This window comes from Pleurodeles waltl, chromosome 10 (genome assembly GCF_031143425.1).
Source record: "Pleurodeles waltl isolate 20211129_DDA chromosome 10, aPleWal1.hap1.20221129, whole genome shotgun sequence".
Lineage (NCBI taxonomy): Eukaryota > Metazoa > Chordata > Amphibia > Caudata > Salamandridae > Pleurodeles > Pleurodeles waltl.
In genome coordinates, this window is record NC_090449.1 from 454,079,803 (window position 1) to 454,107,145 (window position 27,343).

Here is a 27,343-nt window from a genome sequence, read left to right on the forward strand (position 1 = left end):
ACAACCAAGCATAGCATACAGCATTAAGCATAACAGCACTTCACATCTATAAGGTAGCAATATTCATTCTTTAGTCGGAACTAGAAATATTGACTCAATAAATATTGAATCTATGCCTACATTTCTGCTTTTCACTCCCACACCAGGTGCCTCCCTTCCCTTCCCTGTCGCCTCTGTGTGCCCTGTAAGACCATGGTGTGTCTGGGCAAGGCTCCAAGTGTATACCTCTAATCTCTGCCCCATCCCTTCCTTATCTTGTATTGTTTCTTAGAGCAACCTCTTGCTTTATAAAAATGACGTTCCATGCCCATACAAAAATCCATGCCTTTAGCCCAAACATCAACCGATGGAGCAGCCACATTCATCCAAGCCTCTGCAATATCTCTCTTGGCAACTATTAAGCCTAACCATAGCAGTGCCTTCTGGCATCGTGTGCCACTCAGCTTGTCTGTAACATGAAGCAGCACCAGCCTATGATCCTTTAGGATTTCTCAGCCCCACACCTTTTCCAGTCTTCTCAGAACCCCCTTCCCAAAAATTAGAGAGAACAGAACAGTGCCGAAACATATGGGATAAGTTCCCTGGGGAGCTACGGCACCGCAACCACCCTCCCTCTGGTATCAGTCCCATGCAATTAAGTCGAACCCTGGTGTAATATACACAGTGAAGCAGTTTTAGCTGCATGTACTGAAACTGTGAAGCTATTAACCCCTCACTGGGAGCCTCCTGTGCCTTTTTCCAGTCATCATTGTCAAGTTAACGTAGCTCCTTTTCCCAGGCCCTACTTACCGCCACCATAGTATCTTAACAGCATCTTATACATCTGCAATAGCTTATGCTCCTTGATGTTTTGAGGATAAGCTTAGCTTCCAACAATGAGAACTCCAGTATCTCCCAGTGGCCTGGAGCACCGAAGTTAGCACATGACGGAGTTGTACGTATCGAAAAAACTATGTACGATGTAAAGCATACTCCGCCTGCAACTCTTGGAAGCTTTTCAATATCCTGTTATGAAGAACATCTCCCAAAGTCGAGATTCCAATAGTGTCCCATGCTACTAAAAGCCCCGCAGACCCACAATCCGAAGGAGATATGCACCCTACCTTAGCGGAGTCTCCAATGTTAGCTTCTTTGTCCAGCCGGTGGCTTTCTTAACTGCCGCCCAAACCTCCAACACCACTCGAGTAGCCAGGGGAAGAGACCCGGACACAATGCCCCCATATAGCAAATGTGGAAAACCATGTAGACCCATAGCCCTCCTCTCAAGGGCGTAAATTGGATCCACGAACCACCAATCACTAATAATAATAAGATGGGCCGCCCATTAGTACAAGTGAATGTCCGACATGGCCATAACCCCTCAAACACCAGCCTACAACACTTTTCTAGTGAAATTTGGAGTGGTAAACCCTCCCAGCCCCCATCCCCTAGAGCAGTGTCTGTAATTGTGCATTTACCTTCACGGGGAAGGAGTAGGCAATCGGGAAGGGGTGATTTTGCAATTGGTATAAGAACCTCTATAGTACAGCCACCTTGAAGATGGCAGAGCATCCCATCAAGGACAATGGAATAATCATCCAGAGCTTAATGCCCCTCGTCAGCCGCTCCATCTGTTGCACCAGATTTCTTTCAAATGAGTTTTAAGTAAACACAGCACCAAGAAGCAAAAAAGTGCTATTGAGGATATTTGATTGCACTGCACTGGGGCAAATTCAAAAGTTCAGGCCAACCGCGATGGAGCATGGGCCGGCTATAGAGAGCCAGTTACGCCTGCTGAACCATTGTATCTTAAATCCTGGTTACGGAGCATTACATGGATTTGTGTCAAAGATGCATTGCTCAGTCGAGGCAATGTACAGGTTCTGAGATGCGGTGAGACTGCGGTGCGAGGTCCTGCTGTGTCGACGTCGGCTGTGCTTGTTCTGGTGGTCTGGGGAAGGCGTGACTCGGTTCTAGGTGTTAGAGCGTGAATCACACCCTGGAATCACCTGGCTAATAAAGGTACAACCTTTTGTCTCTGATGCCCACAATAGATAACTTAGCGTGGTCTCTTTTCTTGGCCCCTGGGCTTGGTGGTGCTTCTTTTGATCCTTCCTTAATCCCCTCTGAGGGAGTACTAATGCGCTGGGGAAGAAGGTATTCTTGTTGGGGGCCTCACTCTCCATTCTTGTAATGCCAGATGTCTTTTAACCGTTACTCCCATGCACTTTGAGAGATGGAAAAGATGCTCTTTCCAGATCATGTCAGCAGCCTGTTTGCATTGGTGTTTTATGATGTGTTTAGTGCCACCAGACAACTTCTCTGATTTGGCCATGATTTGGTTGACTCTGTCACAGGGTCCATGGGTTCATGTGTTCCTATGTTGCTTTTGCCAGTTTGTGCAGCTCAGACCTCCCAGTGGGCATTTTCTCTGACCTCCTGGATTCACCTTTTGATGTTTCTTACCTTTTTAGTGTGGGCCTGCTTCCTCTCTGGAGACACTTAGCTCATGGCTGCCTCTGGCTAATCTGGGAAGTTACCCCTCCTGAGTGCAGATTCCGGAGCAACATGTCAGTCAGTAAAATCTAAGCGAAAGAAGGTGGAGAATGCCAAAGGCGCTCGCACATCAACAAAGGTTTATCTAATGTCCATCAGTAATAGTCTTTTACAAGCAACAGCTAGTGATGGGTGCCAGGCTAGCCATACACCTGCCACCACAGGTGTCAGAGGACCACACACTGAACCAGCGAGTGGTTGCCTGTACAACGAAAACACAAAGGCCAGGGCACACCCGAAATCAAACTCTGTGTAGTAGATCCAAGTGGTATTTCAAGAATTGAGTCGAAGTCTGGCAAACAGATGACACTGGATATTTATTATTGGTGAGAATAAGAGTTCCAGTCAAATGATCACATGCAGCACAAGTCCATACAGCAAAACAGCCAACACGTGTTTCGTCTTCTAGACTTTGTCAAGGCTGTGAAATAGATGACCAATATATACAAATAGATGAGATAGGAAATGTACAATAGGGTATCCAACATCAATGTCCATTATAGGAAAAAGGGGGAAAGGCCAGACCAACTGAAACCAGTGTGACTAAAATGATCACATGATTTAGAGTGGGGGATGCGCACCACAGGTGAAAAATCATGCACGGAAAAGAGTGAACAGTGTGAGAGTAAGAAACAAACGAATAAGAGTAAGCGAGTGGGAACGAGCACAGCACCAAGAAGTAATAATGCACCGATGAACACATAGAAGGCAGTCTACCAAGTGGGTGAATCGTGCCATATAGAAGAGGTGATTGTGTAGGTCAAGCGGTGCATGCAAAAAGGAAAAATGTTTTTCAAATGAACAAGCAAAATTAGAAAGCGTATTGGTAAACAAGTGCAAGAGATATAAGTCAGAGGTCAAATACCTTAAGCTATGCGGACATATGTAAGTAGAGAGAAGTAAACAGGAATGCCAAACAAATGGTCGATGTAGAACTCCCGGTGAATCAATGATAAGGAGTAAAGGTAGCAATGATGATCATTATTAGCCTAATGTGGAAAAAACAGAAAAGAACTATCAAACTAACACTTGCACTAAAAGAGACCGATAAAAGTCAAGTGGCATGCTTAATCAAAAGAGGTAGCCATATGTAATATGGATTAACTTGGACACAGCGGCCAAGGTTGTGGTATGTAGGGGCCAACTGGTGAGCTAAATGAACTGCAGCCAGCAGTGTAAGGGTGCAAAACCAACGAACATGGTTAAAGAAACCACAAATGTAAACATATTTTCCCATAGTAGAGACTACCGACTGTTGAATTATATTAAATTGACCCGAGTGAAGTGCCAATAAATTAAGGCAGTGTGAGACGAAATCCGATTAGAATAATGTTAGGGAAGACAGCATTATTAAAGCGAACAGTGTGCTTCATCCTGGCAAGGAGGGTGTGACTGGATGGCTTCTTCCACTGGTTCTGGAGGGGGCCTTGTGCCCAGTGATGCTGATCTTGGGGAGTGCAAGGTCACAGTCTCTCACCTGGATGTCACACCCTCAGGATTTGCATGGTCCAGGATGCACTACATTCCATGGAGGCAGGACTACACACTGACGCCGGCGGTGACGGCTGCTCAGTAGTGGGAGTAGCAGGGCTGTTGTTGGGTCTGGCAGTGGTGGGGGTAGGCTCCAGCCCTTCCCCTGCAGCCTCGGATGGCTGCCTACTGGGGCTGCTGCTGCCAGTGGCGGTGCTGGTAGCAGTAGTGGCAGTGGTTGGGGTAGGCTCGAGCCCTTCCCCTGCAGCTTCGGATGGCTGCACACTGGGGCTGCTGGTGGTGCTGGCAGTGGTGGAGTTAGGCTCCTGCCCGTCCCCTGCAACCTCGGATGGCTGCCCACTGGGGCTGCTGGTGGTGCTGGCAGTGGTGGGGGTAGGCTCCTGCCCATGCCCTGCAGCCTCCGATGGCTCCCCACTGGGGCTGCTGGCGGTGCTGGCAGTGGCGGGGGCAGGCTTCTGCCCGTCCCCTGCAGCCTCGGATGGCTGCCCACTGGGGCTGCTGCTGCCAGTGGCGGTTCTGGTGGCGGTGCTGTTGTCGGGCCTGGCAATGGTGGCGGTAGGCTCCTGCCGATCCCTTGCAGCCTCGGACGGCTGAACCACCATGGTTGGTGGTGGGGGCTCAGAATCAGTCCTAGCACCAGGCCTCCTGTCCTTCCTGCAAGGGCAGGCCCCTTGCCCTTGCCCTTGCCAGCTGGTGGTGCCTCCTTGCCCTTGGCAGCTGGTAGTGCCTCCTTGCCCTTCACCTTGGCAACCGGTGGTGCGTCCTTGCCCTTGGCAGCTGGTGGTGCCTCCTTGCCCTTCACCTTGGCAGCCGGTAGTGCCCCCTTGACAGCTGGTGGTGCCTCCTTGCCCTTCACCTTGGTAGCCGGTGGTGCCTCCTTGCCCTTGCCCTTGGCAGCTGTTAGTGCCTCCTTGCCCTTTGCAGCTGGTGCAGGCACACTGTCAGTGCTGATGGCTGGTTCCCTGGAGACTCTCCCAACTGCAGTAGCTGTCGACACTACTGTGGCCGTGGACTGTGTGGCTGTGGTGCTCGTCTGGGTTCTGTCCACCCTGGCCTGACGTGAAGGACGGGGGAGGAGGGGTAGGGAAGAAGTCAACGGTGGAGAGGAAAAGCTTTTTAGGGACACTGGGGCGGGAAGAGGGTGAAAGTTTGGGAGTTGAGGAAGAGGGAGTCTTAGTAGGAGGTATCAGTCTGCTGTGTTTGGGTGCAGGTGCATGGGCTGGATGCTGTTGTGAGGTGGATGGCTGTTGGGTGTCTGGGTGACTGCGTTTGTGTACTTTGGGAGGAGGGGTACAGACACAGTGGGAGAGGACATAGGGGACGTGTGCATGGATGTGGGGGTGGTGACTGCCAGTGAGGGGTGTGTAGTGATAGGTGTGCTGGTGATGGAGGTAGTGGATGAGGATGTAGTGCATACAGGTGTGAGTTGAGACGCTACTGGGAGGGAGGTGGACGAGGAGGAGGAGGGGGACACAGTGGAGGCAGTGGATGTTGGTGTGTCTGCATCTGGATGGTGTTTGTGTGAGTGCCTGTGGGATGATGTGTGGTGCTTGTGTTTGCCTGAGCCACTCTTGTGTGTGGTCCCTTGTGCCTGCTCATCTGCCTGTGTGCTTGGGAGAGGTTGGGGCTGAGGGTAATGGGACTGGGTAGAGGAAGTTGGAGGGGGAGGCTAGAAACAGGGACAGTGGCTGCCATTAGGGAGGAGGCCAGAGCCTGGATTGATCTCTGTTGGGCACCATGCCAGAGTGAATGCCCTCCAGGAATGCATTTGTTTTTTGCAAATGGGCAGCCAGCCCCTGGATGGCATTCACTATGGTTGACTGCCCAAAAGAGATGGATCGCAGGAGGTCAATAGCCTCCTCGCTCAGGGCAGCAGGGCTAACTGTGGCAGGGCCTGAGGTGCCTGGGGCAAAGGAGATGCCCACCCTCGTGGGTGAGCGGGCACGGGAAACTCTCTGAGGTGCTGCTGGGAGGGCGGTGCTTGTACAGGGCTGGCGACTGTACCTGTAGTTGGGGTCGCCACAGAGGTGCCCACCACCACCAGGGAGCTGCCATCGGAGGAGATATCACTCTCAGAACTATTCCCTCCAGTCTCCGGCGTGGTGCTCCCCTCGCTCTCCTTCCCACTGGTTTCCTCAACGTCGGTGGATTCGGCCTCCTGGGCCATGTGGGACGCAGCTCCCTCCGTCGCCGGTGCCTCTGCTCCTCCGCCAGATGATGCTAATGCACAGAAGGACAGGGTGAAAAAACAAAAAGGGGTGGGGGAGACAAAGGATACACTTGGTCAATGGCTGCACCAACAACACAGTTGGCGTACACAGCACCCTCGCACAAGGAACAGGCCTACGCACTAAGCTATGCACTACCAGTCACAATGCTAGTCACCAGCCCAAGGACAGGAATACCTAACTCCAATAGCAGCATACCTCACATTCAGAGACCCCTGCCCAGTAGTGGATGCCTACTAGCTTGGTAAGTGGTGGGGTCAATCAGCCCCTGTCCAACATGGGACCTACCCTGCAATGTCCTGCCTGGCCTAGGGGAACCCACAGGCCCACATCCCCCACCCGGAGACCACCCCACCATGCGCAAGTCGTATAATAGGAAACTGTACTTACCCCCTTGTGGCTGCTGTGATGCCCTCAAGTGCCCATCCAGCTCCGGATAGGCCACCGCCAGTATGTGGAACATCAGGGGGGTCAGGGTTCGACGGGTACCCCTTCCTCGTTGGAAGGCCATCTCTAGCTGGGCCTCGGCCGACTTCCTTGCCCAGCGTCTCAGGTCCTCCCACCGTTTGCGACAGCGGGTGCTCCACCTGCCGTAGACCCCCAGGGTCCGCACGTCCTTGTCGATGGCATGCTATATACCTTTTTTCTGATGGGCGCTGACCTCCAGACAAAATATAAGGAAAAAGGTATCAGCCATACAGTCCGGCCTGTTACACTCATGGCCCACCATATCCCTCACATCCCCTTACGCACAGACATTGGCCACCATACATGCAGAACGCTGCACAGGACCCTTCTGCCCCCTCCTCCCACTTACACGAGGCCCTCACACACAGCACTTCATGCACTCATGCCCCATGCATCGTGGTCACAGTGTACTCACCTGTTGGTCTGGGGCCCATACAGCATTCGGTACTGGGGTAGGACCCCATCCACCAGTCTCTCCAACTCTGCAGCAGTGAAAGCAGGGGCCCTTTCCCCAGTGACTCGAGCCATGGTCGATCCCAGACAAAGGTCACAGCAGCACATGCAGTGTAGGTCCTCTCCTGTTGAAGGTCAGATAGCAAGTGAGAGAACAGGTAGAAAATGACGATCACGTCCACGATGGTGCGTACTGTCACCGCCGGCGAGTACCGTCACCGCCGGCGTACATCGCCATTGGCCACTGTAACCCATAGGGCCCAATAACAACCAATGAGGAGTTTCACGGCAGTACTCGACCAGTGAAAGCTGACTTCTATGTAATGGGACATATCCCCAACATTATTGGGGCTATTGATGGTACACATATTGCATTTGCCCCCACCCCCCTGCCGAGAAATGAACAGGTGTTCAGAAATTGAAAGAGCTTTCACTCTATGAATGTGCAGATAGTGTGCCTGGCAGACCAGTACATCTCCCATGTCAATGCAAAGTATCCTGGGTCTGTGCATGATGCCTTTATCCTGAGGAATAGCAGCATCCCATATGTGATGGCTCAACTCCAGAGACACCGGGTGGCTAATAGGTGAGCCCATGGTTCCCACCCAGTATATGTTGGTGTATGGGTATGGTGTTGGCCCTAAGGGTTAATGTTTGGCTAACAGGTATCCCTCGATATTTGCAGGTGACTCTGGTTACCCCAACCTCTCATGGTTACTGACCCTGTGAGAAATCCCAGTACAAGTGCAGAGGAATGTTACAATGAGGCACATGGGCGAACAAGAAGAATAACCGAGAGGACATTTGGCCTCCTGAAGGCCAGGTTTCAGTGCCTCCATCTATCAGGTGGTTCCCTGGGCTACTCACCCAAGAAGGTCTGCCATATCATCGTGGCATGCCTTATGTTGCATAACCTTGCCTTGAGATACCTGGTGCCTTTTCTGCACGAGGATGAGGCTGGAGATGAGCGTGTGGCAGCAGTGGACCCTGTGTTAAGTGAAGAAGAGGAGGCAGAGGATGAGGACAACAGAACAGCAATCATTCAACAGTACTTCCAGTGACACACAAGAAGACACTTTAACTTCACCTTCCATTGACAGTTTTGTGTTGGACATTGTACATGGCAGGCTATTTTTAAAACTACTATGGCCACTTACTGCACCCCTTGGCATCCTTGATATCTGTGCCCCACTCTGGCTCCTGGTGTGTTGACTGCAGCCGACTACAGGTCATACCTATGTATACATTACTGTGCAGTTGAATTGCAACGTTTGCCGTTTGTTACACGTATACATACTTCAATCAATTGACAGACTCCATACTTGTAGTTTTACCAAGGGTGTTTATTTAGGTGTCAATAAGTGGAGGGGGATGTGCAATGGGCTGGGTTGCTGATGGCGGAAAGTCCAGGGTAGAGTCCAGTCTATTTGTTTCACAGGTGCATTGTCCAAGGGGGCATAGGAAGTGGAGCAATGCCAGTTCAAGGTGGACAGGGTGACAAAGTTGGACACAAGGGTGACATTCAGGAAAGTCTTATTTCCTGGCTGGGGTCTTGGCAATGTTCTCTGGCTTGTGCCTGGATCACCGGGACCATTGGCAGGGTGGTTCTCCTTCTGCAAGGGGAGGGGTGCTGGTGGCCGGTTGGCCCTGTGGCGGGCCTCCTGTCCACTAGCGGCAGCGGAGGTGGAAGGCTGTTCATCGGTGTGGCTAGTGTCAGGGGCCCGTTGGTGTGCCACTGCCTCCCTCATGGTGTTGGCCATGTCTGCCAGCACCCCTGCTTTGGTGACCAGTGTGGTGTGGATGTCCCTCAGGTCCTCCCTGATCCCCAGGTACTGTCGCTCCTGCAGCCGCTGGGTCTCCTGCAACTTGGCCAGTATATGGCCCATCGTCTCCTGGGAATGGTGGTATGCTCCCAGAATGTTGGTGAGTGCCTAGTGGAGAGTCGGTTCCCTGGGCCTGTCCTCCCCCTGTCGCACAGCAGCCCTCCCGGCTTCCCTGTTGTCCTGTGCCTCTGTCACCTGAACCGTGTGCCCACTGCCACTGACCTCAGGCCCCTGATTGTCCTGTGTTTGTGGGGTGTCCTGGGGTCCCTGTAGTGGTGGACACACTCCTGATTGACGTATCCTGGGGATAGAGGTATGAACCCGCTGGGTGTGTGCTGTGGTGGTATTTCCTGAGGGGGGAGGTTCTGTGGTGGTATGGGCCTGTGCCTGGGTAACCAACTGTCAGGAGGTCCCAGATGGGCCAGGTTGGTCACCCAGATCCAGGCGTCCAGAGCTGCTGTCATCACTGTGAGCCTCTTCGGGGACGTTGGATGGGGGACCTGTGGGGATGTAATAACACTGTTATAGTTTCTGCATGTGCCATCTTGTGCATGGGTGTGTTGCCCTGTATGGTTGTAATTGCCCGGGCAGCTTTGCCTTGTGTGCATAGTGATTTGGTGGGCTAGGTGATGTTCTCTAGTGTGCATGCCTTATGGGTGTCCATGCGTTGGTGTTGCATGCAGGGATTGATTTTGGGAGGGATGGGTTGTGATGGTGGGGTGTGTGGGAGGTGGTGGAGTGATGGGGGTGAGGGTGGGGATGTGTGATGGCATGCAGGTAGGGGGGTGAAAGTAGTGAAGATTTGACTTACCAGAGTCCAGTCCTCCTGCTACTCCTGCCAGGCCCTCAGGATACAGTATTGCCAAGACTTGCTCCTACCATGTTGTTAGTTGTGGGAGAGGAGGTGGGGGTCCACTACCAGTCCTCTGTATGAAACTGGTGCTAACTGCAATTGTTTTGCGACCGCATTCGTGGTCACAAAACAGTCATACATACCATTTGGATTTGGTATTAGGAAGGGACGCCTTTGACACGCCCCTTCCTAATACCGAATCGCAAAACCCAAACTGCGATTCAGTAACAAGTTACTGAATCGCAGTTTGGGCTTTGTACATCCCAAAAAGCATTTTTAAAGTCACAAACGGAAAAATGCTTCGTACATCTGGCCCTTAATGTGTAGATTGGTCACCATTACATGAGTTTATTAGATTTAGACTTATTTTGCTAATTTAAATACGTTTCTTTGTTGGGTGGGTTTTTGGGTTGGGAAGCTTTTTCTTTAACATTTGTTTGAATATGTTGTGTTCATGGTATAATTTTGGTGACTTGATAAATTATGTTATACATGGGTTTTTGGTGGAACTATTTTTCTTTATGTCCATTTTGGGTGGATAGATAAGTGTTCAGTCTGCGTTGCTTCAGTTGAGGTACGATGCTTGTTGATAAAATGTTCACTGTCAGCTTTTGGGTGTCTGCATGTCTTCTATTTGTGCGTTATCCATTTGGTTGTACGTTACTTCATTGTGTTTGTTTCTAATGCTTTGATAGTGCCTGTATGCTAGATTATAATGGTATTATGTGTTTTTGTGTGTATTATCTGGTTTACTGTATTTGAGTTCAGCCTGTCATGGTTTAGGAGTGATAGCTTTTGTTTGCGAAGGTTTCTAAATAGGAGGAACATTTGATGTGTGTATGTGTGCAGGTGTTTAGTGTGAATACTGTTTGGTTTGTGTATGTGTGCTGGGTGAGTGTATTGCTTTTTTAATGTGCTAGAAATGTTTGTCTGTAGTGTTCATGTTTATTGGTTGTATCTCTTTTTGTGGATCCATATGGCACAGGTGGAATTCTTTGTGTGTGTGTGCGCCAGATAGGTGTAGTATGTGCTGGTTAGCTTTTTTTGTGTGATATGTAGACGTGTAAGGTGTAAATGCATCTGCACGTTTGTGGAACAAGTATGTTTGTGGTGTGTGTGCATGACTAGGTATTTTGTTATGTGTCTTAGTTTGTGTGTAAGTGCTCAAGGTGAAGCGTGTGCGTTTCTACGGTAGGGTTGCTTTTTGTCTAAATAGGTGCTTCTTAGATGTGTTGGTACTTCTCTTTGCCCTGGATTGTGTCTTCCTCTACTCAGTGTTGTCAGTGGCATTGTCTCAAGAGAACGCCAAAGATGGCACTCTATTGGCTGTTTTGACTACACCACCAGGAGGCAAGATGATTTCTTAGGTCAAGCCTATTAGATAGACATGCACATTCTATTGTGAGCCATATTGTGGGCTTACCAAGAACATACAGGGGCTTGTAGCTTGCCTATTGCTTACCAAGGCTTTCCTATCACTCCGATTTTCTTGCTTCACATTCAGTGGTTCACTTTAAGGGACCTAATTTTACTAAGCACTTCACAAGAGTGCATGTGTTTTCCAGTGGCCTCCCTATTGTGCTTCTCTTCCCCCACTTGCACTTCAAATTGCTCTCTCTTTCATCTGAGTACTTTTGCTTGCTCCACGCCTTTCTCTCGCCCTTGCTACCCCCAACCTGTTCATCACTTCTCTCTCTCCCGTTGCTTCTCCTGATGACCCCCGTACCTCCCCCCATTGCTTGCTCACCCGCATGCTTCTCCCTCGCCTGCTCCACGTTGTGCCCTTGTTCAATGCTTATGCTCCCCACAACTACCTTCCATGTTGCTTCCGCAACATGCACAGCCCTCCCTCACCCATTGCTTCTCCTCCTTACCATCATTTTGGTGCCCGCAATTGCACTCTTCTTCTTACTCGCCCGTTGCTTATTCTCTCCACACATGCCTTCAGTGTTGCTTCCGTCCCTCCTTCATGGCCCCCCACGCAGTCTTGCAGCCTATTCTGACTTTGGATTACTTGCTTTCCACCTTTAATTGAGAAAAACAGCTTGAATTATTTTGTAGGTGCACTCATGCATGGTACACACTTCTACAAAATAATTCAACTGCCACAACATAGCTCCTTTTTAAGTGTATTTCCTTTAACCATGTTGTACATCATCTGGGTGCTGTACAGTATGACTAATAACAGTTGGCAAAGCCAGTAGACCCCCAAGGTGAAACCTATTGGCTTTGCCAGTGCTTGATCTGTAAAGTAGCAGAGACTTATTTTAATGTTTTAGCCGCAGTACATTAGTGTAAAAGGGATTACAGAGAAAACAGATAATGTTCATGAAGAAAAGATGGAATATAACCTAAAGATTTAGTTGAAATAAAGGTTTGTATTATTGTACAGTGAAGTCTCTACAGATGAAGGTTGTTTTGTGAATGTCTGAACTGGACAAAACCCAAGGGATGAAAGAAAATAATACTTCAGTACTATGAATGAAGAGCAGCACATGAAGACATAACCCGGGGCAAAGGAAAGTGCTATATACGTGATTCATTCAGTTCTTGGAACTAACTATGTCTCAAGCACACAAACTTTTCAAAAACAGTTAAGAAGGAAATATTGGCCCCCATTATGACAATGGCGGTAAAAACCACCTACCGCCGCGGCGACGGCCGCCAAAAGTCCATCGCCGAGGCTACCATCTGTCTGCCATAATATGACCACAGCCAGATTACCGCCACAAGAAGGGCTGAAATACGGCTGTGGCCATACTGGCGGATGGCGGTAAGGTGGCGCTGCTACCACCAGCAGCGCCACACCAGTAGACTGCTGCCAGATGTATTATGAAAAATAATTCGACCTGGTGGTGTTCTGCTGGCAGGTGTTGCTGGCGGTAGCAGCGCCCCGTCCCCTGCTGGAAGACCCCCTGGATCCAGGAAAGACAGGTCTCCGACAGAGAACTGAGGTGGGGGGTGTTGTGTGTGTGTGTGGGGGGGGGTGCATGTATGTGTGAGTGTGTGCGTGAATGTGAGTGTGTGTTTTGTGTTGTTTGCGTGCGTGTGTGAATGTGTGTGAGTGCGTGTATGTATGGAAATGTGAATGCCTGTCTGTGTGTATGTTTTGATGTGTGGGTGAATGAATGAATGCCTGCATGTATGTATGTGTGGATGAGTGTTTGTCTACATGTGTGTGTAAATGGGTGGGCGTGGATGTACTGTGGGTTGGGGGGTGTTTGGAAAGGTTGTGGGGGTGGGGGCCTCCTATCAGTGACAGGGAAGGAATTCCCTGTCACTGATAGGGCCTACCGCCATGGTTTTTGTGGTGTTATGAACGCCACGATATCCATGATGGTAGTCAAGGTCATGATACTGCCGGCTGCACAATGGCGGCCACCGGGCTGGAGTACTACCACCACATTAGCTCCGACCGCAGGGGTCATAATGACCCCTATAGTATTAAATCAAAGGAGTTCTTCCTTGTGGTTCATCAAGAGAAATTATAGGTGTGTTTGTATCATGTGCATGTATTGTATATTTAAATTGTGTGTTATGGTGTCCAGTGGACATTCTCCTGATTTTGCATTTGTTTTTTTCTGCAGGTCTCTCTATAGTCATAGGAGATCTCCTGCGTCAGATCCCACTTGCTGTGCTTTTTGGTATCTTCCTGTACATGGGCGTCACATCCCTTAATGGCATACAGTTTTACGAGCGTCTGAAGCTTCTCCTGATGCCTCCTAAACACCACCCCGATGCCTCATATGTTAAAAAGGTGAGATGCCAATTTTGGTATTAGGGGTTGCCACTTCAGCATGTAAGCAAGGCTCTAGGGCCATTGAGAGAAATTGAGTGTTTAATTGTGGGGGTAAAAACCCTTCTCAAGCAACAGCCACAATCCTTGTCATTGTGAACCACAAAAGACACTAAACTGACACATGTTTAACCCTCCGATAGCTTGGCACAAAAGCATTCAGGCTGAACTTAGAGGCACTGTGTTAAGTAAGTATGCAGCACACAAACAGTTATAAAGTGAAAACACAACACAAGAAAAATCTCAAATCAAAAAGATAAAAATAGAGTAATTTTGGATCAAAGTGGCAAAAATCAGTAGAACTGGAGTTATGCAATTTTATAGGTGCAATAAAAATAGAGCAAAGAAGCAGAAAATGCTAACTGTGGGTATCTGTTCATGTGGACCTAGACAAAGTCACAATTTCAGGCTGGCTGCAATGGAGTGCAGGCCAGATACAGGCACCAGATTAGTCCATCTGAAAAAGTTACCTTCTTAATGTCTGGCGTGCAGAGTTATGAACTTTTGGATTTAACAGGAAGAACTCAACTCATGACAGTCAAGGGTCCAGGACCTGGGAGGCACCTCTCGAGGATAAGCAACTCACACCATCAGAGGCCAGCAGGGCTCAGACAGGTTCAGTTGCAGTTACTATCTTTCTGAAAGTGGCATTTTCAAAATTGTAATTTAAAATCCACTCTACCATTAAAGAAGATTTTAAGTTCAAATTCATTCGAGACCAAATAGGACATTTCTACTTGTTCCTAATCAAAAGTAAACACTGATTAAATGTAATAAGTCAACTCAATGTTATCCCATGAGAGAGGTAGGCCTCACAGCAGTAAAAAATTAATTTATCAGTTTTTTACTACCACAATATGCAAAACTAAAAAGTACATGTCCAGCTTTTTAAATACAATGCAACCTGTCTTAGGTGCAGTTTAGGGCCTAACCTAGGGGTGAACCAGAGGTATTAAAAAGGGAGGTCTACGCTTGGCAAAAGGTTTATTTTGCCTTGTTGAATAGACAGTTTAAAACAGCACACTGGCTGCAATGGTTGGCCTGCGACGTGTTATAAAAGGCTACTTACAGGGCCCTCCAAAATGCTCTCCAATAAGGCCTACTTATGTTCGAAGAAAATCATCCTGAGCTACTTATATTATTAGTATTTTGTGTTATAGTAGTTGCCACTTCAGACAAGATTACATTACTGGCCACCCTTTGCAATATTAGCACCAGTGGTCATCTCAGTACACCAAGTGGGGTTGCCAGCAGCAGCGTTAAAAAAGGTTTGTCAATTTGGAATGCCTTTATGTGGGTAATACCTAACAGTCCTACCTGCAGCACCCATGGCACCAAGGTAATATTAATAACACCAACTGATTTAGTACTCAAATATCAGCTTTAAATATATTTTGGAAATTCTGCCATTCTTTCTTCTACATCAGTTTAGTAGTCCCGGAGATTCAAATATTTTTGTCTTGTTTACACTCTTTTCAATTTTGATATGCATATATTCATTCACACAAGCAAACAACTTTATTTAGTGGGCTGGGCTGCGGACAGGAGAGCTACTTACAGATAGCTTGAGAGCTACAAGTAGCTCCCAAGCTACTCGTTGGAGAAGCCTGCACTAGAAGCATTTAATTTGGGCACATGTAGTACAACTTTACTAGAGACTTACAAGAAAATTAAATGTGCCAATTGGGTGTAAGACAATTTTACTATGTTTTAAGGAGTGAGAACAAGCACCTTGGCACTGGTTAGCAGTGATAAAGTGCACAGAATCCTGAAAACCAACAAAAATGGGTTCAGTAAACAGAAGGGGTGAAGTCAAAAAGTTTAGGGGTGACCCTGCAGAGAGGTCTTAGTCCAACATGAATCCCCCTCCAGCCAAAAGCCAGGGTAGACTAATCCATACCTTGATGAGCTTCCCTGGTTAGGCGATAGAACCTTGGACAGGAGCCTCATCTGAAGTGCCACTTGTCACTTCTATATCCCTCTGAACTCAGTTGGATCTCTCTGTCAGCACCCTCCTGAGCCACTGGACTGACATATGGTGAACCTTTCTCCTCACTACTGCACCCCATCTGTGAAGCATGTAACCTTAGGTTGCTTACAGATGCACCAAAGTAGGCAGACAGTACCATCATGGCCAAAAACATGATGTGGCCCATTCCACCCAATGGATCGAACGACTGTGCCCAAACCAAAGAAAATTCTGCCCATGAGGGCAGCTTCCAACAGAGTCCACTGATAGGTGTTGGTGTCAAGAGCCAAGCCCCAGGCCTTCCACTGAGAGGTGCGGGCTCCAAGTGGGAGCCTGGACAGGCCGTCACTTGCAGCCTAGGGGCTGGCAAGGAGTTCCCTAACTGCTCTTGAGGGTTCTTTGACCCCTGAGGATTCTCCGAGTTGAGGGCGACAGGCCCGGGGGGTGCTAGATACCCTAGTTCCATTCTCCCTCACACCAGTCCAGTGGTGGTATGCTTAGATTGGCTCTCCAATCTAGTGTTCCCTCTAATATGTTTCCTTTGTGTGCGGCACGGTTAGGTCTCTGCGTACTGCAGCCAAGGCTATGTGCGCAAAGAACACGACCATGCATGCAAGTGCAGCTACAAATATCAGTGTAAATACCACTCCAAAATGCTGCTTAAAAAATAAAACGACAGTGCATTTCCACACATACAGCATCATATGAGGGGTCTTAAGACATGTTTGCAATTTAGATACACATGCCATGACATGAATTGGTTATACAGACAAGTGCACTCCAGGTTTAGAAAAGAGCAGGACTCCTACAGTGGTACCATTGCAAGATTTTACTAAAGAGTCTCAAATGGAGCTGTGTTCATAGGGCGGGGAAATGTCGGGAGCCTATTCAAGATCACACATATACAATATGTTGCACAATTACATAACATATCTGCAATTTGATGTACCACTACACTATACTGAGCAGCACTGAGTATAGTGTAATTCACTATGTCTTGAAAGGTGATAAATAACCCACTCTTTACATGTTCTGCCACCACATATTTATATTCTCGGGATTGCCAAACAACATAATCTCTTGTTTCACAATCACCCCGGTCCTAGACTTTCTTATACTTTTCAACAAGTCTTTGTACATTCTCAGTCCCATAATCAAAAGTGATTGTGTTGGTATTGCATGAAATTGAAAACTTGCCCATTCTTTCAGTTGGTCTTCAGGGAACCTTTTTTACATGTGCTCAAAAAGAAGGGAAACGAAAGGCAAAACAGGCCCACTGTCAAACTCGTGTCCTTCCCTGTACCACCATCAGATCTCTTACTGTGCTGCTCCAAAAGACAGTGTGCCCCCAATACTGTTCCTTGATTTGGCCAGTATTTGCTCTTGCATTATGTACAGCTTCAAAAGTGATCAGAGAACTTTTTGGAACAGTTTGCACAAAGATGAAAATTCACCCAGAATGTCATCAAGTACTGCAAGGGAAATATGGTGGTTTGAGTACTATAGCTTTTTAGGACAATATTTACCAACTGGATCATTCTCCTCAAATTCCTCATGCTCAAAGTACTTAAGAACAGCCTAATAATTATGAATTAGTGCACCAACTGCAAAATGCCTTGAAAGCCACCGCACTTTATTCAGTGGCCAGAAGGAGACCACTTCACATTCAGTCACTGATGTGATATCATCCATCTTGGACTTCCTAGCAGCACATCTGGGAAACACAGTGTAGACAGTCCTCAATAATGTCTCCATGTCTTTAATCATTGGAACCCTCTTCCAAGCATCATCAACTCCCACATCTTCTTGATGGGCGACACAGTGCTGATCAACTAGATAAAGAATGGATTGTTGAAGGCGAGTAGCAACACCATAATCCTTGCCCAGCATCACAGATGCACCACCTGATGTCAACATGACCATTTTCATAAAGTCTAGTTCATTTACACCGTAGAATATTTTCACAATAGTTGTGACACAACTAGCCAGTTTCACTATTCCCCTAAACACTGTTTTGTGCTCTGTGATGTTACAGTTCGGAAATTAAAATACAGGATGAGCATTTTTGTAACAGAAATATCTGTGCTCTCATCAGTTATCAATGTGTGATACAGAGCGTTGCAAAGTTCTTCCATAGTCTCTGAGTGTATCACACTGTTGATGGCCTCAAGTAATTCAAAGGCATAGTTCTTGCTCCTCCACCTCTCTGGTATCTTCACATACAAAGCTAGGTGGTCATGGAGGTTTTGGCCAGACAACATTTAAATGTTCATCTTGACTGCCAACAACATGTTGTGGATGAGAATCTATGTCCTCGGGCAGGGATCTTTGCCATTCAACCCCTTTTAGTCTGCTTGCTTTGTCAGTGGCAGTTTCTGTTAGCATTGTCCACACTCCATAACCAAACCTGGCAGTAGCACTTCTGTTTCTCAGTATCACAAAAGTAGAGTCATGGACTTTGCTATTTAGATGGCGTTTCAGGTAATCTAGTTTCCAGCCATCACTTCATTTCTTCCCTGTAGAAACGTCCCCAACAATCTTTGCATCAGCACATGCCTTGCAAATCAAGCCCGCCTCTGGACTGTATGGAAACAGCTCCCCGAGTTGCACGTGAAACTTGCTTGGTGACTTCTGCATCTCAGCCTCCACAATTTCCTTCATCCACTCTTCCTTGAAAAAGCAGCAACAGTTTTTCCTTTGTGGCATTGTACTCTGCGCAAGTTACAGCTTTGCACGTGAACATTTTTGTGATTACTGGTTACGCTACAAAGTCTGCAAAAAAAGGAAAATGGTTAAAGTTGGTGCCTATTCTCATGAATGCAATCTGTCACAAAGTATTGAGGCATCGCTGGCAAAATGTAGCAAGTAATTACCTGTATTTTTCTGTTCTCTCACCGGTTCGTTCTAACTTATATGTAGTACTTTCGTAAAGCTTGCAATAGATGTAAAGATTGTATCAGCACATTGTGCTACAGCATATATACCATGTTCACCACAAGGGAACTCTACCAGACAATTACCTGTTTTTTCTGCTTGTACTCATGTCTGCCCTTTCAAATGTTTGTGTGTGGTACTGTCTGCAAAACCTGCAACAGAAGAAAAGATGGGTAAATCATGCTGTTATATTCCATTGTACCAGGTGTACTGCAGTTTACCTCTAACAAACAATAACCTGTTATTGTACTTGTACTCAACATGTGTCAGTTCAAATGTGTTTGTTTGTGGCACTTTCTGTGAAACCTGGAACACAGGAATAGGTGGCTAAAGCATGTTGCTGTCATCATCATCATCAACAACAAGCTTTATTCGATCAACAGACCATCAAAGCAATACAATACAAAAATAAATAGCATCATAAATAAAATAATACAGTTCCATCCTAAGCCAATATCTAATGATAAAAGCCCCAGTTGCCCAATCTATAAATCCCGTTAAAAATCGTTGTTTATATAAAAATTACGTATGCGCCACGCTGCCACTAAAAACTTGCTTACACCATAAATTAAAACATTGGAGCTGTGGCTTTTTAAGAACCTCAAGGCTAAAACACATTTCCTTATCTTCATTTCCTGGCAAATTTTGAGTATCCACTTAGACCTGGGGGATGAGTATGCGGGACAGAAAAAAATAAAATGTTCTACTGTTTCTGGAGTAATACCACACACGGGGCAAATATCAGATGTGGCATTGGGTATCCATCTACTCGTCAGGGTCTTCAGTGGTAATGTCCCAAAACGAAATCTGGCATATAGGGCCTGATTACAACTTTGGAGGACAATGTTAATCCGTCCCAAATGTGACGGATATACCACCTACCGTATTACGAGTCCATTATATCCTATGGAACTCGTAATACGGTAGGTGGTATATCCGTCACATTTGGGACGGATTAACACCGTCCTCCAAAGTTGTAATCAGGCCCAATGTCCTTTGCCTAGTAGGTCAGGTATTATATCTAAATATAGTTCAAAGTGTGGGAACCATTTGAAGCCAATAAAAAGATTAGTTAGACGGCCATGAGATTTACAGCTAATATAGTCGTTCCATACATGGGACCAGCAGACACCCTTCAATACTTTTACATGGGATTTCTCAAGTTTGTGGGGATTTTCCCAAAAGTCTCCTAGTCCCAATGTACAGAACCAGCTCGATACGTGTTTAACCCATGGGATAGAAATAGAATTTGAACATTTTAACAGTTCTAGAAGTGATATCTTATATACGACCTGTTGCTGTATTACAATGTACCAGGTACACCACAGTTTAACTCCAATAAACAACTACCTGTTGTGCTTGTACTCAGATACACCGTTCAAATGTATGTGTGCGTGGAACTGTCTGCGAAACCTGCAACAGAAAAAAGGTGGCTAAAGCATGTTTTTATATTACAAAGTACTAGGTGTACCCCAGTTTAAATTTAACAAATAGTTACCTATATTTTTCTGCCTGTACTCATGGCTGCCTGTCAAATTGCATGCATAGTATGGTCTCACAAACCTGCAAAAGAAAAAAGGGTGCAGATTGGGAATTTATTTACCCAGCAACCCACAAATCCAACTAGAAACGTAAACAGAATTACCTTTTCTGGGTGGGTACTCACGCCTGACCGTTAAAATCCAAATACCTTATAGTCTGAAAACCTGTAATTGAAGACTATGGCCCTCATTACAACCCTGGCGGTCGGTGGTAAAGCGGCGGTAAGACCGGCAACAGGCCAGCAGGAAAAAAAATGGAATCACGACAATGGCGGAAACCGCCAACATAGACAGACACTTTAACACTCCGACTGCCGCGGCGGTACAAACAAACAGCATGGTGGTCACCGCCAACAGACAGGCGGAAGACAATGTACCGCCCACACCATTACGAGAGGCCAATCCGCCACCTTTTCCGGGGTGGATTCAACGCGAACAAAAACACGGCAGAAACAAGACTTGGAAGGGAAAACGCTCACCTCTACACACCCCACGAGGAACCAGGACGCCGTGGAGCTGGAACTCCAAATTCTACCTGCCATTGCCTTCCTGTTACTCTACCCGGAGCACGACTGATGGCGACGACCACCACAGTGAGTACTGCACCTACGACACAGGGGAGGGGGGAGGAAAAAGAGAGTGACGCTCAACACGCAACACCCCCACCCTCACACACAACATACACACAAATACATGTTGAAACATTACATTTCCCCCTCCCTACCCCCCCTTGAAGAACGCAAGGACAAAAGTAAATGATTTGAACGATTGTAATCAGGAAAAATCCATTAGTCAAAAATATATATACACTATTAACAAATATGTAAACCAAGATTTCAAGTCCATGTACTGCACCTACATAGTCCATGGACCAATGGGCCCAAAATGCATGGGCGAGGCCCACACTCAATACCCGATCCAAATGGAGAGAACACTGCAGGCGCATCAGGTCAAAATAGAACAGGCACCTCAGGGGGAAAGGAAGGGGGGGGCACCTCAGCCGGATGAGTGCACGACGCCAGCTCCACGAGCGGGCTCCATGCCCATTGATGTATCCTGGGGAGTGCAAAGCCACAGTCTCTCAAGTGGGTGGTTTGCCCACTGCTTTATCCTGGGGAGTGCAAAGTCACAGTCTCACAAGTCTCTCCAGTGGGTGGTTTACCCACTGCTTTATCCTGGGGAGTGCAAAGCCACAGTCTCCCAAGTCTCTCCAGTGGGTGGGTTGCCCACTGCTTTATCCTGGGGAGTGTAAAGCCACAGTCTCTCAAGTGGATAACAGTCTCCACTGGATCTGGAGAGGGCTTTGTGCCCAGAGTGTTTCAACCTGCCAAGGACTCAGGTAGTGGATGTGATACTCCACTGGTTCTGGAGGGGGCTTTGTGCCCAGAGTGCTTCATCCTGCCAAGGACTGAGGTAGTGGCTGCCTTTCTCCACTGGTTCTGGAGCGGGCTTTGTGCCCAGAGTGCTTCATCCTGCCAAGGACTCAGGTAGTGAATGTATCTCTCCACTGGTTCTGGAGGGGGCTTTGTGCCCAGAGTGCTTCATCCTGCCAAGGACTCAGGTGGTGGATGTGATACTCCACTGACGGTGGGCCAACATGGAAGCTGTCCAGGCCCCTGGAACTTAACGCCAGCCACGTACGACTGACCACTGGGGATGGCAGCCATGTCTGCGGTGGTGCCACTGGCACAGGATGTGGGCAGGAATGCTGGTGGGTGGCTCAGTGAGCGTGCTGCTGGCGGCGGTGTCCTGGGCAGCGGTGCTGGTGGGTGGCTCTGTGAGCGTGCTGCTGGCGGCGGTGTCCTGGGCAGCAGTACCCGTGGCGGTGGTGCATGTGGCGGTGCCGGTGGCGGTCTTGTCCGCCGTGCAGGTTGGCGGCGACTTCCCTTTCTTCCTCTGGCCCTTCCCCACTTTGGATGGTGGCGCAGCTGTCTTGCCACTCACAACTGTAGTCCTGGGAGAGCCCTTGGTGGCAGGTGTTTTGGCCTTCTCCCTCCGGGCTCTGGCCAACTTCTTTAGTTTTTGAGGTGGGGGAATGTCCTTGGGCTGGCTCCTTGGTACACTGGCTGCCCTGCTGCTTGGCGCACTCCAGAAGCCGGTTACTGCTGGCACCACTGTTCCCGGTGATGTGGTGTCCGAGGTGCTGGGTTGGGACCTGGAACGGCGGGCCCTAGGGGACGGAAGGGGTGGGAGAGGTGTAGGTAAGAGGTCAAGGTTTGACAGGAAAAGTTTTTTAGACACACTGGGATGGGTAGATGGAGGGGGTTTGGGAGTGGAGAAAAAGGTAGTGGTTGTAGGTGTTTGCTGACTTTGGGTGAAGGTGCATGGGCTGGAGGCTCTCATGAGGTAGATGGCTGTTGGGAGAGTGTGTGACTGCATTTGTATAGTTTGGGAGGTGGGCTCACAGACAGACTGGGAGAGGACACAGGGGATGTGTTCATGGTAGTGGTGGTGGTGAGCAGTGTGTGGTGATGGGCGTGCTGGTGATGGACGTAGTAGCTGAAGATGTAGCGCATGCAGGTGTGAGTGGAGACCTGACAGTGAGGGAGGAGGGAGACGTGGAGGAGGGGGACACAGTGGAGGCAGTGGCTGTTGGTATGTCTGCATGGGTATGATGCTTGTGTGAGTGCCTGTGGGATGTGTGGTGCTTATGTTTGCCAGAGGTACCCTTGTGTGTTGGGGTGTGTGCATGCTGGTCTGATGGTGTGCTTGGGATAGGCTGAGGTACTGGGGATTGGGTCTGGGTGGAGGAAGTTGGAGGGGGGAGGCTGGACACAGGGACAATGGCTGCCCTCAGTGCTGAGGCCAGAGTCTGAAAAGCTCGCTGTTGGGCTGCCAGACCAGAATGAATGCCCTCCAGGTATGCATTTGTCTGTTGCAACTGCCTCTCTACACCCTGGATGGCTTTCAGAATGGTAGACTGCCCAACAGTGAGGGATCTGAGGAGGTCAATGGCCTCCTCACTGAGGGCAGCAGGGCTGACTGGGGCAGGGGCTGAGGTGCCTTGGGCAAAGGAGATGCCCACCCTCCTGGGTGAGCAGCCACGGGACACACGCTGAGGGGCTGCTGGGAGGGCGGTGCTGGTAGGGGGGGTGGCGGCTGTACCTGTAGATGTGGTGGGCACAGAGGGGCCCGCCACCACAAGGGAGCTCCCATAAGAGGAGGAGTTGGTGTCGCTGGTCACAGCTCCTGTCCCTGTCGTGGAGCTCCCCTCGCCCTCCGTCCCACTGGTGAATTCGGAGTCCGTAGTCTCGCCCTCCAGGGCCATGTGGGATGCAGCTCCCTCCTGCTCCGGTGGCACTGCTCCTCCGCCTGATGATGCTAATGCACATAAGAACAGGGAGATCACAAAAAGGGGGGGAAAGAAAGTAGAAAGACATGTTCAGTGCATGCAATACCGCTACCGTTGGCGGACACTACAGACGCAGCAGCCCTCTGCACTACGCCATGCACTTAGAGTTCCCTAATTAAACACAGGGACATGGGGTACAAGGCCTATGCCCGATTGCTGCACACATGGAAGTCACAGGAGCCTGACTAGGGGTAGATGGCTCTTAACACTGGTGGGGTGGGGTGCCACAGAGCCTGCCTCACAAAGGAACCTTGCCTGCAAAACTCGCCCTGGCCTAGGGTAACCCACTGCCCACCTCCCCACCCAGACACCTCCCATGCGCGCTGAATAAGCTGAATGAGAGTGTACTCACCCCCTTGTGGCTGCTGTGATGCCCTCAAGTGCCCATCCAACTCCGGATACGCCACTGCCAGGATCCGAAACATCAGGGGGGTCATGGTGCGACGGGCACCCCCCCACGTTGGGAGGCCATCCCCAGCTGGAACTCCGCTGTCTTCTTGCTCCAGCGGTGAATGTCCTCCCATCTTTTACAGCAGTGTGTGCTCCATCTGTGGTGGACCCCCAGGGTCTGGACTTCCTTAGCGATGGCACGCCAAATAACCTTCTTCTGGTGGGCGCTGACCTACAGGAATAGTACAGGGGAAAAGGAGAAAATATAACAGTCCGGACCATCACGTTCATTGGCCCACATTCCCAGCCTTGCCCTGACGCACATACACTCACCGTTGTTTCATGCACGCCTCATTCCCCCCCCACATCTCCCATCCACACCACTCCAAATAGGCATTTCCCATGCAGCATGCTCACAGTGTACTCACCTGTTTGTCTGGAGGACCGTAGAGTAGTGTGTACTGGGGGAGGACCCCATCCACTAGTTTGTCCAACTCCTCTGATGTGAAGGCAGGGGCCCTTTCCCCAGACACTGTAGCCACTGTCGCTTCCAGACTGAGATCACAGCAGCACTTGCAGTGTAGGTCCTCTCCTGTCGAAGAACAGGTATCAAGTGACTGAACAGACAGAAAATGGCGGTCATGTCCGCGGCGGTGGGTACCGTCACCGCCGGCGTACATCGTCATTGGCTCCTGGGAGCCATAGGGTCCAATGTTAACCAATGCAGGATTGCGCTGTGGTCTTTGACCGCCTACCGCGACAGTGTACAACGCCAGCGCAGTTACCTCATATCCAATTGTCCCACCTTACAGGTCAGGCAGCCGCCATTTCAGGGGCCACATGGTATTCATTTTAAATGCGTCACACATATCTAGGCCTTGCTTGCACACTAAGACAGGCACATAGCGGATTGACAGATGTGTGCAATAAAGTTGTGTTTTCGTACCTCAGTGTTGGCTGACCCTCTGCTCTCTGTTCTCATCCATAGAGCACGTCCGCTGGGGCAGGTGAGGAGATGGCGGCATCCTCCGGTGTACAGACCGCTGGTGGACCTGTCGACAATGGAAGAGCGACATGTAATTGTGACCTACAGACTTGATCGTGCCACAATCCAGGAACTGTGTGCCCAGTTGGAGCCAGACCTGATGTCAGCTATCCGCCATCCCACAGGTATCCCCCCTCTAGTGCAGGTCCTGTCAGTACTCCATTTCCTGGCAAGTGGATCTTTTCAAAGTACAGTGGCCATTGCATCAGGGATGTCCCAGCCTATGTTCTCAAACGTGTTGTCCAGAGTGTTGCCTGCCCTGCTGAAACACATGTGCAGCTACATCGTGTTCCCTCAGGTGGAGGATTTGCCTACAGTGAAAGGTGACTTCTATGCCCTGGGACATATCCCCAACATCATAGGTGCCATTGATGGGACACATGTGGCCTTGGTCCCCCCTGCAGGAGTGAAGAGGTGTACAGAAACCGGAAGAGTTACCATTCTATGAATGTGCAGATGGTGTGTTTGGCCGACCAGTACATCTCCCATGTGAATGCCAAGTTTCCTGGCTCAGTGCATGACGCGTACATTCTGAGGAATAGCAGCATCCCTTATGTGATGGGGCAACTCCAGAGGCACCGTGTGTGGCTATTAGGTGAGGACATGGACCCTATACAGTGTGAATAGTTGTCTGCGTCTGGGGTTGTCCCTAAGGGTTAGTGTGTGTCTAACAGTTGTCCCTCAACATTTGCAGGTGACTCTGGCTACCCCAACCTGTCATGGCTACTGACCCCAGGGAGGAATCCCAGGACAAGAGCAGAGGAACGCTACAATGAGGCACATGGGCGAACTAGGAGGGTTATAGAGAGGACCTTCGGCCTCCTGAAGGCCAGGTTCAGGTGCCTCCATATGACAGGTGGTTCCCTCTACTACTCACCAAAGAAGGTGTGCCAGATCATCGTGGCCTGCTGTATGCTGCACAACTTGGCTTTGCGACAACAGGTGCCTTTTCTGCAGGAGGAAGGTCCTGAAGGAGGTGTTGTGGCAGCTGTGGAGCCTGTGGACAGTGAAGAAGAGGAGGCAGAAGAAGAGGATAGACAACAGAAACACTGTGATCCATCAATACTTCCTGTGAGACACAGGTAAGAAGACATCACTGCCTCCTACATCTGATACACTTGTTCTACCTCTCATCTGTCTGTCACTTTCACCCAGTGTATGGACCCTGATTTGTCACTTTCCTTTCGATTTCACAGATGTGGGTCCCACTGTGTTACCTCTGCTATGTTTCCTTATGGGCTACAGCTGTGTGACATAGGTGTGTTGACAATACAATGGACATTGCTATTTCCATCAGTTATTGCAAATACACATTGGTGAAAGCACAGACTGACTCCAGATTGTTTTGTGATTTAAGGGTGTTTATTTAAGTGCTAAATAGTGGAGGGGGTTGTAAAATGGTCAGGGGTTATGGTGGAGGAATGTCCATGGCAGAGTCCAGTCTATTAGTCTCACAGGTGCATTGTCCAAAGGGGCATAGGAAGTGGAGCTGGAGCAGTTTAAGGACGTACAGGGTGACAAAGTGGGACAGAAGGATGACAATCAGGGTGGTCTCATTTCTTGGCGGGGGTCTTGGCATTGTTCTCTGTCTTTGTCCTGGATCTCAGGGACAGCTTGCGGGGTGGTTCTCCATCTGCAGGGGGTTGGGTGCTGGTGTCGTGGTCCTGTGGCGGTGCCTCCTGTCCACTAGTGCTGGCGGAGGTGGTGGGCAGTTCATCGTCCAGGCTAGTGTCAGGGGCCCCTTGTTGTGCCACAGTGTCCCTCCTGGTGTTCACGAGTTCCTTCAGCACCCCTACAATGGTGCCCAGGGTGGTATTGATGGATGTGAGTTCCTCCCCGAACCCAAATTACTGTTCTTCCTGCAGCCACTGGGTCTCCTGAAACTTGGCCAGTACCGTTGCCGTCGTCTCCTGGGAATGATGGTAGGCTCCCATGATGTTGGAGAGGGCCTCGTGGAGAGTGGGTTCTATGGGCCTGTCATCCCCGTCGCACAGCAGCCCTGCCAGTTCCCCTGTTTTCCTGGGCCTCTGTCCCCTGAACCGTGTGCCGACTACCACTACCCCCAGGTCCCTGCTGTTCTTGGGGTGGTGGGTTAGCCTGGGTTCCCTGTAGTGGTAGACACACTGGTGCTTGACGTGTCCTGGGGACAGAGGTATGGGCCTGCTGGGTGGGTGCTGTGCTGGTGTTTCCTGAGGGGGGAGGCTCTGTGGTGGCCTGTGCCAGTGTGAGGGGAACCGACTGTCCCGAGGTCCCAGATGGGCCGGGCTGGTCATCTAGATCCAGTTGGACAGAGCTGCTGTCATCACTGTGGGCCTCTTCTGTGGGTGGAGTGGACATGTCTGGAACCTCCTGTCCGGTGACGTTGGGTAGGGGTCCTGCAGGGGTGTAAAGGCATGATTATTGCATCTGTGTGTGCCATGGTGAGCAAGAGGGGTGGGTGGCCCTGTACCCCAGTGCTTCCATTC

At 49.3% G+C, this 27,343-nt stretch overlaps 2 protein-coding genes across 7 annotated transcripts in view; one reads left to right on the top strand and one right to left on the bottom strand.

The window, feature by feature from the left end:
• The window catches only part of SLC4A2 (solute carrier family 4 member 2), a 2,186,615-nt gene that overhangs the window by 2,069,086 nt on the left and 90,186 nt on the right, over positions 1–27,343 (top strand). For all 6 annotated transcript variants that reach the window (XM_069210734.1, XM_069210733.1, XM_069210737.1 and 3 more), the window contains one exon: positions 13,439–13,608. In XM_069210734.1, the coding sequence (XP_069066835.1) occupies positions 13,439–13,608 (170 nt within the window). The remainder of the gene's footprint in view (positions 1–13,438; positions 13,609–27,343) is intronic.
• The window catches only part of TMUB1 (transmembrane and ubiquitin like domain containing 1), a 281,266-nt gene continuing 270,354 nt past the window's right edge, over positions 16,432–27,343 (bottom strand). Inside the window, exons 5-6 of the mRNA XM_069210740.1 lie at positions 18,637–18,702; positions 16,432–18,388 (exon numbers count right to left, since the gene is read on the bottom strand). Of these exons, the coding sequence (XP_069066841.1) occupies positions 18,670–18,702 (33 nt within the window). The 3' untranslated portion in view covers positions 16,432–18,388; positions 18,637–18,669. The remainder of the gene's footprint in view (positions 18,389–18,636; positions 18,703–27,343) is intronic.